The sequence below is a fragment of the Pseudorca crassidens genome, chromosome 15 (assembly GCF_039906515.1).
Source record: "Pseudorca crassidens isolate mPseCra1 chromosome 15, mPseCra1.hap1, whole genome shotgun sequence".
Taxonomy (NCBI): Eukaryota; Metazoa; Chordata; class Mammalia; order Artiodactyla; family Delphinidae; genus Pseudorca; species Pseudorca crassidens.
The window spans coordinates 6,008,192-6,018,581 of record NC_090310.1 but is presented as its reverse complement, the minus strand read 5'-3'; the positions used below and the strand labels follow the sequence as shown (position 1 = coordinate 6,018,581).

General features: G+C 54.4%; 1 protein-coding gene across 2 annotated transcripts; it reads left to right on the top strand.

Annotated features, from left to right (window-relative positions):
- Positions 1 to 7: 7 nt before the first annotated feature.
- On the top strand, positions 8 to 10,388 carry PDAP1 (PDGFA associated protein 1). 2 transcript variants are annotated; one of them, XM_067705620.1, is made up of 7 exons: positions 8 to 153; positions 3,606 to 3,697; positions 5,085 to 5,195; positions 7,296 to 7,417; positions 8,365 to 8,516; positions 8,707 to 8,775; positions 9,656 to 10,388. In XM_067705620.1, exons 1-7 carry the CDS (start codon positions 141 to 143, stop codon positions 9,712 to 9,714), a joined length of 618 nt encoding a protein of 205 aa, XP_067561721.1. In that variant the 5' UTR covers positions 8 to 140; the 3' UTR covers positions 9,715 to 10,388. The 2 variants fall into 2 exon arrangements, with proteins under 2 accessions (XP_067561721.1, XP_067561722.1); XM_067705621.1 differs by lacking the exon at positions 8,707 to 8,775 and having other exon boundaries at positions 11 to 153.
- Positions 10,389 to 10,390: the final 2 nt, after the last annotated feature.

Sequence of the window (10,390 nt, the reverse complement as noted above, 5' to 3'; positions counted from 1 at the left end):
GGCGCCGACGTCGGCGGCGTCGGCTGGCTGAGTGGGGACGGGGTCGGAGGGGAACTGGCCGGGCGGAAGAAGTCGAGCCCGAAGTATTTCCGGTTCCGGTGTCAGTTAGAGGCGCCGCCGCTGCAGCCGCGGGAGCCGCGATGCCTAAAGGAGGTGAGGGGCGGGCGCGTGTGGCCCGCGGGCCTCGAGGAGCAGCCCGAGTCCAGCTCCTGTTGTCCACTCAGCCCGCGGGCGCCTCGGAGGGCGGCACAGAGGGAGGACGTCTGCTCGGGCTGAGGGCCAGGCCTGGGCCTCGAAGCCCAATTGTCCCGCTGAGGAAACTGAAGAGCGTGGTGGCCTCGAGCCACTCCCTCGGGGGTCTGAGGAGACTCGGAGGCTCTGGGTCCTTGGCGATCCGGAAGGCCTATCTAGGGCGCCCTTCTCCCGGCCTGGGGGCTCTGAAGTTTCCTCCCACTTTCAGGCTCGCCGGGGACTGAGTCACCGCATTCGCGCGCCAGTGCCGGACCCGCCTGCCTCGCGCGTAAAACGTGCGTCCTCCTGGGTTCTGGGCGAGCCAAGCCTGCCTCTTGCGACCTAACTTGATGCTCTTCAGCCTGGCCGACCTAGTTTTGACTGCCCTATTCGAGCGGCTCGATGTGTGCCTTTCAGCCAGTCGCTTAACCTCCCCGAGTCTTAATTTTCTCACTTGCAGGTGGGGTTGTGATTGTACCTGCCTCACAATACTGACGCGAGGTTTTAACTAGGTAACCCATGTGGAGAGTGCATCGCGGTGCTGGATAGTCGCTAAGTGCCCAGTAATAATTAACTACTGTTAGTCGTTAGACTTTGCCAGTTCCTTGGCCAGGAGCGTAAAGGATCCATGGCTTCCCAGTACGTTGTAGACCATCCTCTATCTGCTTCCCCCTTAAGGTCAATAGTGCTCGACCCGAAGCCCAGCTGTGTCACGTGTCACTGTCTAACCTTATGGCGTTGAACAAGTTCTTTAACTTCTTCCAGCCTGTTTTCCCCATCTGGAAATAACCCTTAGCTTGGAGAGTTCGGTCGGAATCGTAAAACTAGAGCACTCGCCGTGCCTGGCTGGCTCCTGGCGCAGAACAGATGTTCCGTTGATATTGGTTGCTCGTGTGTTACGTTGGTTAAGATGCGTCAGCCCACAGGGTTTACAGAGCTGAATCTCTTTAAACTTAGGTCTCTATTGGTTTATTCTGTGGTAGGAAAAGCCTTGTCTTCTCTGTGTTCCCCAGTCTCCTGTTCTGCAGAAGGAGGGATACTAAGGGTACCTTCTGGCTCCAGAATTCTGGTTCTAAGAGTCCTACTTAATAGATGCTTTGAGCCAAGGTTGGAGGTTACAATTAGAAAATCCTAAATATGGATTCTTGTTTAAACGACTTGGCTTTTTGGCTTGTGAAAGCTTTATGGGCAGATAGGTTTACATTTCTTGCTTGTGTTAATTTGCTTGAAAAGTAAAAGAGAACATGAAGGGACTTCCCTGGGTCCAGTGGCTGAGACTCTGCGCTCCCAATGCAGGGGGTCGGTTCAATCCCTGGTCAGGGAACTAGATCCCACATGCCGAAACTAAAGGCCCAGCGCGGCCAAATAAATAAATATTTTAAAAAGGGGGAGAGAGAGAGAGAGAGAGAACATGAAGATGTAAGTAACAGTATAAAATTCTCCAAGAGCCAAGGACCAACTCTTGTTTCTGTTATGAAACCTGTGAAGCTTTTTTTAAAATTTATTTTTGGCTCTGTTGGGTCTTCGTTGCTGCGCGCGAGCTTTCTCTAGTCTCAGCGAGCGGGGGCTACTCTTCGTTGCGGTGCACGGGCTTCTCATTGCAGTGGCTTCTCTTGTTGCGGAGCACGGGCTCTAGGCACGCGGGCTTCAGTAGTTGTAGCACACAGGCTCAGTAATTGTGGTGCACGGGCTTAATTGCTCCACAGAATGTGAGATCTTCCTGGACCAGGGCTCGAACCCGTGTGCCCTGCATTGGCAGGCGGATTCTTAACCACTGCGCCACCAGGGAAGCCCCCTGTGAAGCATTTTTAAAGGCATGGAAAGCTTCTGATAAGAGTTACTGTAGACCAAGCTAAGATCATTATCGCATAGCCAAGCGTGGGGGATGAGAACCTATAGTAGTCAATTTTGAGTTGTTCCTGTTACTTAGAGTGTTAAGAGGGCAAGAAAAGATGTTGACTTTTTGGATGGCAAACTTGATCTCTCACAGTAGGACTTTGATGAACATAGACTGAGACACCCCTGGGAGCCCTGGGTAGTCATTAAAAATGAGTGGTGTGGTCTGCAGCAGCCCAGTTATGGCTCTGCAGCTGCTGTTTAGGAAATCATGGGACGCCAGTATCTCTGCTACTGGCTCTGGAGTCCAGAGCAGCTCTGGCTGCCTAATTACAGATTCTCTGCTCTCAGTGAGAGAGTCACGAGATACCTGGTGGGCTGCAGCTTCCAGGAGAGGTGGAAATGGATCCAGGCCACAGCCACCCCAGCGTTCTCCAGGACCAGCTGAGGGGGTGCCACCCTTCTGTAAAACTGGCTGATGGCTTTAGCAGGGGTCAGTCTAGTGTCTTGGCTCAAGAGGGTCAGACTGTAAAACTGATTATCTGTGATGAACTTTAATTGCTAGTCACATTTTTTACTCTTAGAAGGTAGTCAGTTTTATTTTCAACTTTAGATAACTTTGTTTGCCAGTTGTGTTTCTTAGTCCAAGCACGAGAAATTTTTCCTTTCTAGGTTTTAAGTTTTCTCTTTCTACCATGCATATGACTTAGGTGAACGGGAAGTATCTTATTATATTCCCTGACACCTGTAGTAAATCGCCGATGTGACCAGTGGCTTTGTTTTTTTTCCACACCAGGTGCTATATTAGAAGAGTACCAGTCATAGCAGACATTTTTGTGGTGCTTGTCCAGTGCCGGGCACTGTGCCAACATCTTTACATATGTTAACAAATCCATCTTCACAACAGCCCTATGTGGTAGGGACACAGACGAAGAAGCTGAGACTCTGAGAGGTTAAGTACCTGCCCGAAGTCACAGAGCTATTAAGTGGTAGAGCTGAGATTTGAACTCAAGGATTGGACCCCAACATTTGTGCTCTTCCCCACTCTGCTTTACTCTCAAGTCTCCTTTGTCTATAAAGTGGGACCAGCTGTGATTGTGTGCCATAGGTTTAATCTGGGGATGAAATGAGCCCATAGCTATGACAGAACATTGCAAGTAAAGAGCACTGTTGTGACAGCAGGGGCGAGTGTTACATGTTCTTCATGATTGCATCTGAGTCCACTGTGTTTGGATAAAGGGACCAGGGGATTTAGCCAGTCACTCCATGTGGTGCACCCTCCCCCAGATCCTCCCCTCAGGTCTTATTTGTGGGAGCCTACATCCAGTACATGGTTTGGTACTGCATCAGGTGATTGTGTGTTTCCTTTTTTGTCCCTTTGAACACATAAGGGTACAGGTTTGGGTGGTGCTTGGTGAGGGGTACCTGAGGTTTGCAGCCTCTGCTGAGAGCACCTCAAGCAGCACACAGCCTGGGGCCCAGGGCAATCAAGGAAGCTGCTTCCCTCCCACCTTCTTAAACTGCCAATCCTTGTGCAGGGAGAAAGGGAGGCCACAAAGGCCGGGCAAGGCAGTACACGAGCCCCGAGGAGATCGACGCACAGCTCCAGGCTGAAAAGCAGAAGGCCAGGGTGAGTACGTGCCTGTCCAGGCCACTCCAGTAGCCCAGGGCGGCACCCTGCGCTTTTGGCACCTGGAGAGGCCAGGCAAGGACCACCCATTCTCAAGAAGCAGCTAACACCTGAGGTTCGATTGGAGGGGACAGGCAGCAGGTAGCAGATGGGAGTCCCAGAGCAACCGCTGAGAGTCAGGAGGAGAGCCAGCCTCTGACTGGATCAGTTAGAACTTTGTCCACTCAGCAGCGAGTGCCTTGGTGGGTCTCTGTTTGTGGTCCTGTGTTCCTGCCCCTGTTCCTCTCTCCCTCGCCCAGCTCTGCCCGTCTGCAGCTCGGGCTCTCGGCACCCCTACTTGTGTGCTCCAGCCATGCAGGACTGCTGCCAGCCCTGCTGTGACATGATGCCCCTGCCTTCCCACACCCCCAGCAGGCAGAGTGCCATTCGTTCCTTCAGACCTTGCTCAGCATCCCCTCCTCCGTGACTCCCACCCTTCCCCCTCCAGTTGAAGCTTAGGCGGTCCCTCTATTCTGTTCCCCCAGTCCCTTTTCCAGCCCACTGTCAGGAAACAGAACATGTTTCCATTGTTGGTGTCCATGTCCCTACCACACCATTAGATCCTCACCTGGCTAAGGGCCAAAGGGAGCACAGTCAGGCTGGATGAGGGGCACGGCTGTGAAGTGTCAGGGAGACTGACACTTCATGCCCATCAGAGGGGCGTGGAGTGGCGTGGGGTGGTGGGGAGGGCCTGGTGGAGGAACCAGAGGCTGACCAGGACCTTGGAGAGTGTGCGGGCAGGTGCTAAGGGGCAAAGGTCATATGGTTTTTGTAAGGGATGTTTTTGGCTGGGAGGCAAGAAAGGTAGAGGGAAGCGTCCTGTCGGCGTGTTGTCATGGGAAGCTGGCACAGCCGGGCCTCTGTGTGGGCAGGTTGGAGTGGCTGGCCCGCCACTGGCGGAGAGTGGAAAGCAGGGGGCCTTGCCCAGGACAGCAAGGACAGTTTGGCAGCTCCACGTGGCAGCAGGGAGAGCGGGAGGGAAGCTGAGCAGGCCTGTGCTTTCCAGTCCCACAGCCACGTCCTTTGGACCCTAGGAGACGAGCTGCTCACCCTGGTTGTCTGAGGTACCTGGGCTGAGAAGAGGAGCAGGGCCTTTTATGGCTGTACGAGGTGGTGGTTGGACTGGAATTGGCTTCCAGGCTGTGGAGCCTAGTGGAGAGGCTGCCTCTGACACAGGTCCCCCACTGGAGGCCAGCATGGCAGAGTGGGGCTCTAATCATACTTGGCCGCAGCCTTCTGGGGGCCTGATTTCTCAAGGTCCACAGTCTGGGGGTGGTGGCGGCTGGATCACAGTCTTGGGGGTTTGTTTTGCATTTTTGATACCTCACGTTGTCCATTTCTGAAACAGGAAGAAGAGGAACAAGGAGAAGAAGGTGGAGATGGGGCTGCAGGTGACCCCAAAAAGGAGAAAAAATCCCTAGACTCAGATGAGAGCGAGGATGAAGAAGATGATTACCAGGTACTGAGTCTGAGGGGGGCCTGGGACCTAGACTCATCCATTCAGCAAACATTACCCGTCCCAGTAGTACAGGCAGAGTCCTTGCTCTTAAGGGTTTACATTGTAATAGGGAGGTACAGACGATAAGGAATGAATGAACAGTATGATTTCAAGCAGCCAGAAGTATTATGAATAAGACAGACCGTGATCGAGGGTACTTGGAGTAGTGTGTGCTGAGGTGACTTTTAAACTGAGATCTGAAAAGCAAGGTGGAGCCAGCTGTGTGAAAACTGTTGTTCAGAGTAGTCGAGGCAGCCAGGTTAGCAAGGGCAAAGGCCCTGGGAACAACCTGGGCAAGTTCAAGGAACAGAGAGGCTAGTGGGGCTGTGACTTGGTTGGTACAAAGTGGAGTGGTGAGGAATGAAGGAGGAAAGGTTGGCAAGGGCAGCTCCTGTGCAGCTGTTGAAGGGTTTTGGTTTCATTGTGGTAGGTAGTGGGCAGCTGGCAGAGGCCTTGAAGTAGGAGACAGAGATGACCAGATTTGCTTTTTTTTTTTTTCCGGTACGCGGGCCTCTCACTGTTGTGGCATCTCCTGTTGCGGAGCACAGGCTCCGGATGCGCAGGCTCAGCGGCCATGGCTCACGGGCCCAGCCGCACCGCAGCATGTGGGATCTTCCCGGACCGGGGCACGAGCCCGTGTCCCCTGCATCGGCAGGCGGACTCTCAACCACTGCGCCACCAGGGAAGCCCGCTTTTTTCTTTTTTTAATAGATTTTATTTATTTATTTATTTTTGGCCATGTTGGGTCTTCGTTGCTACATGTGGGCTTCTCTAGTTGCGGCGAGCGGGGGCTACTGTTCGTTGCGGTGTGCGGGCTTTTCATTGCGGTGGCTTCTCTTGTTGCGGAGCATGGGCTCTAGGTGCACGGGCTCCAGTAGTTGCAGCACGCAGGCTCAGTAGTTGTGGCTCACAGGCTCTAGAGCACAGGCTCAGTAGTTGTGGCGCACGGGCTTAGTTGCTCTGCGGCATGTGGGATCTTCCCAGACCAGGGCTCGAACCCCTGTCCCCTGCATTGGCAGGCGGATGCTTAACCACTGCGCCACCAGGGAAGCCCCCAGATTTGCTTTTAAAAGATTGTTTTGGCTCCTCTGCCGAGAGTGAGTTGTAAGCTGTTGAGGGTGGAAGCCGGGAGACGGCAGCAGGTATCCAGATGAGAAATTGTGGCTGCGTTAGGCTGGTGGCAATGGCAGTGGAGAGGAGTGGGCAGATTCAAGCCATGTCTTAGAGGTAGACTCATTGGGGTTTGCTGAGGGAAAGAAAAACGAGGTTGTCCTTAGGATTGGGAGGAACGGGGTGGGTGAGGGCTGAGTCTCCAGTTCTGTTTCAGACAAGTTAAATTTGTGATGTCAGGTATCTGGGTGGAGGTGTAAACGTGTAGCCGATTGGGTAGAGGTGCCTGGAGCTCCGTGCAGTGCTCAGATTAACTGGCGTTTGGAAGCTGTCTCCCTGGTCTTTTAAAGAGAAAAGCTGGGTTGACAGGGCCTGAAACTTTGATCGAACCTGTTACGTCTAGCACTTGTGCTCTCACTTCTTTCTGAACTTCCCCAGGGCAGGTGGGAGGTGCGAGCTCCAGGTTCTTGTGCCGCCTCCCCAAACCTGTAGACTGTGTGACTCGTTCCCAAGTCCCATTTCCCCGCCGTCACCCGGATGGCTAGGGATTGGCCCACCCTGCTGTGGGGATCCAGCATGGCTTGTTGCAGTCAGGCATGGCGTTCCATGGAAAACTGCTTTCAGAGGCTGAGCTCGAAGTGAGGGAGTAACTCTCTGTGCTGAGAGCTTGTGAGTTGGCCTCTGCCGCCCGTGAAACTAGGATAACGATCCCTGGTGGCCAGAACTAGGCACAGGATGGGCTCTGGTCACCCGTACTCGCTCTCCCTGCATCTCCCCAGGTGGTGAAGACACCCAAGCACTGTTCCCACCGTGAGGCTGGGCCAGGAGTCACGTGGCCTGGGGGTGGAGCGGGAGTTTGTCCTAGTCCAGGAGGATGTGGAGATGGGGAGTGGCCTTCAGGGGCTCTGCAGGCCAAACTTCTCTGACAGCCGGCTTCTTGTCCTATCTTAGCAAAAGCGCAAAGGTGTAGAAGGGCTCATTGACATTGAGAACCCCAACCGGGTGGCACAGACAACCAAAAAGGTCACACAGCTGGACCTGGATGGGCCCAAGGAACTTTCAAGGAGAGAAAGGTAACCTCTGCTTCTGAGCCTTGTGACTTGGGCCCGGGGCTGAGGCCCCCAGCTCCTCTGCCCTTGCTTCCTGGGCTCTTGAGGTCCCCAGTGGCTGGTGGGCGCTCTGGCTCCGGTATTTATTTCTCTGTCATCTCATTCTCCCAAAGGCCCTATAGAAGCTTCTCCCCCACAAAACAAAGCAGAAAACAGAATTTTTTCCCCCAGTGGAAGCATAGCAGGAAAAACAGAAATTATGCTGTAGCCCCTTCCTCCAGGGCACCCCACTCCAGGGATACCTCCCTTATCCAGCCTGATCTGACCCTCCTTGGCCTGCATCCATCCCTGATGTTGTGGCCATAGGGATTGGGAGGGGACTGGGGACCCGTGCCGTCCAGCACTGTGCAGGGAGGTCCACCGGCTGCCCCAGTCCTCTCTTGAGTCCCAGGTGAAAATGGAGCTGCAGAGAGCTCGCTCACAGGCTGTGCAAGGGTCACACCAAGTGCTACAGTGCCCTGCACACAGCTGGTCTTTAACAAGTTGTTCCCTGACTTCTCACGGCCACCAGGTGACCAAGGGCCTCATAGGAGGTTGAAAGCTACTAGGAAAAGCCACCCTGATTTCTCTCCTGACTGGGTTGCTTGATTTAAATCCACCTTGCTGTGCTGACTCTGTGACAGCTGAGGGGGGTCTCTGAAAACCCCGTGGGGAAGGCCCACAAGCTTGGGGTGTGATTGGAGGCTGCTGAAGAGTCTCCCCTTCCAGCAGCTTCTTTCTCACCAGTGAAACCCCCTCTGAGGTTGCAGAGTGACAGCCACTGCTGGCTTGTTTGCTGAGTGTCATCAAGGAGGGGGCACATGGAGCTAGGGCCCAGGCCTGAGTGCTTGGGCTTTATTCTGGCTCCCGCATCCAGCTCAGCTGCTAATGGTGGGGAAGATGGCCCCTGTGACACCATTTTACCCAAACAGAGAAGAAATCGAGAAGCAGAAGGCAAAAGAGCGTTACATGAAAATGCATTTAGCGGGGAAGACGGAGCAAGCCAAGGCTGACCTTGCCCGGCTGGCGATCATCCGGAAACAGCGGGAGGAGGCTGCCAGGAAGAAAGAAGAAGAGAGGAAAGGTAAGTCTTGAGCCGCTGGTGTGGCAGCCTGACTGGTTCTGGACAGGCCACCAAGCCCTGCACTTCAGTGTCCTTGTCATGAAGTGGAATGAGGTCAGACTGTTCGGTAGAGGCCTACCGTGTGTGGGGGGAGGGCGGTGTGGGTGTATGTGCACGTGCGTGCCTGTCTGCCTGCCTTTCTCACTGTCAGATGGAGGTGGGTGTTCCTGCCCGCCACCTCCCAGGATGCTAGGAGAGTCCAGCAGCAGTGGAGTCAGATGTGAGTTTGAATCTCAGCAGAGCACTGTCCACAGCATCTGAGGGAGGCCTCAGGATGCACCTACCTTAGAGGCTAGAAGGTTCCCCTAAGGTCTCTGGTGTCTTGTGTAGCCTGGAGAGCTGCCTGGGGTAGCTCTTCATATGTCAGCATTTCATATTTCAGCTGGATGTCACAGATGATATCTGGCCCAGGTGTCCCTCTTCCCCCCTGCCTTCCTTCCAGTGGGGCCAAAGGTGGTAGGGATTCTTCCAGGCCAGGTTGGCTGTGGGGAACCGGTCTGCTTTAAAGGAGCATTTGACTCATGACCTTCTGGCCTCATGCACTCCTCTCTCCATCTGTGGGGGGCCATGAGTGTGTTGGGATCTTGCTGTCCTGCTTTCTAGGCCTAGAGATGGGAAATCAGTTGCCCTAGGGCATTGTCACCACGTTGGAGATACCCAGTAATCTCAACTTCCCACTAGTAGCTCCTTTCACAGACCTCAAGCAGCAAAGGACCTCATGTGTAACTATTTGAACGTTGCTGATTGCAGGCTTCAGAATCCACGGGGAGAGGTTGGAATTACAGGGCTCTGCCTGGGGGGTGGGCTAAGAAGAGTTTCCATTTGCTCAGTAGATTGTGTGTTGGTGGGCTTTTGTGGAGGGGGCAGCCACCCAGACTCCACGAGAATGTCTGGACACGTGGGTCCGGTGGCTTCCAGGGGAGGGCGTCAGTCCGGGCCCTTCTCTTTGGGTCGCTTCCTCATCTGCCAGCTGAACCAGTTGCACAAAATGTTGTCTGAGGCCTTTCAGACCTACAGTTGTATTATGGTTCGGGGGTGTGCGGGCTGTGTATGTGGAGGGGTGGTGTTGTCTTGTAACTCCTTCCCTTCCTGCTCCTCAGCAAAAGATGATGCAGCTTTGTCAGGAAAACGAATGCAGTCGCTCTCCCTGAATAAGTAGCACGGCCTGTGGGAGGAGATAGCAGGGAACTGGGCCGTGCTGCCAGGACCTCTGCCGTGTCTCACCCACCCTGTGCCCCGGCGCCACTGCAGCAGCCCCTCGCGGCGAGGAGCCCCCCACGGCTCCTCTTCATCTTGGCACAGAAATCGTTTGGGGGGGATGGTGGGTGGGGGGAGGGGCAGCTGCTATCTTTGAGACAGAAAGATGCAGGACAGCATTTCATATGTAACCATTTGAATGTTTTGGCTGTTTTTAGAATTCAGAACCCTTGTGGGGGGGTGCCTGGGAGGTGGGGTAAGAAGAGCTTCCGTTTGTCTGGTCGATTGCGGGGCAGGGGGCGGTTGAGCCGCAGTAGCTGCTGACAAGTTTGTGATGGACGGCCCCCTGTCTGTGTTGCCCCGGCGCCCAACTGGGGGGCTGTCGCCTGGGAGCCAGGGCCCTGGGTCTCTGAGGGTCATGGCTCATCCCCAGCCAGTCCCCTCTGACTGAGGCTTCACTCCTGACCTTCCCACCCTACTCCCTACCCCCGACTGACTCTGGCCAGGGCCCGGGCCCATTCTTAACCCTGCCCATGGATCATTTCAAGAAACCTGTTTACTGTGTAGCCCCCAGGCAAAACATGCTCCACAAGTCCAACTTGTATATTTGGCAAATTAAACTTGACATTATCGTAATT

Excerpts from the sequence above, each read along its gene's own strand:
- PDAP1 (XM_067705620.1), top strand. Across the intron at positions 7,418-8,364 it reads GAACTTTCAAGGAGAGAAAG|AGAAGAAATCGAGAAGCAGA; the intron begins GTAACCTCTGCT and ends TTACCCAAACAG. Across the intron at positions 8,776-9,655 it reads CAGCAGCAGTGGAGTCAGAT|CAAAAGATGATGCAGCTTTG; the intron begins GTGAGTTTGAAT and ends CCTGCTCCTCAG.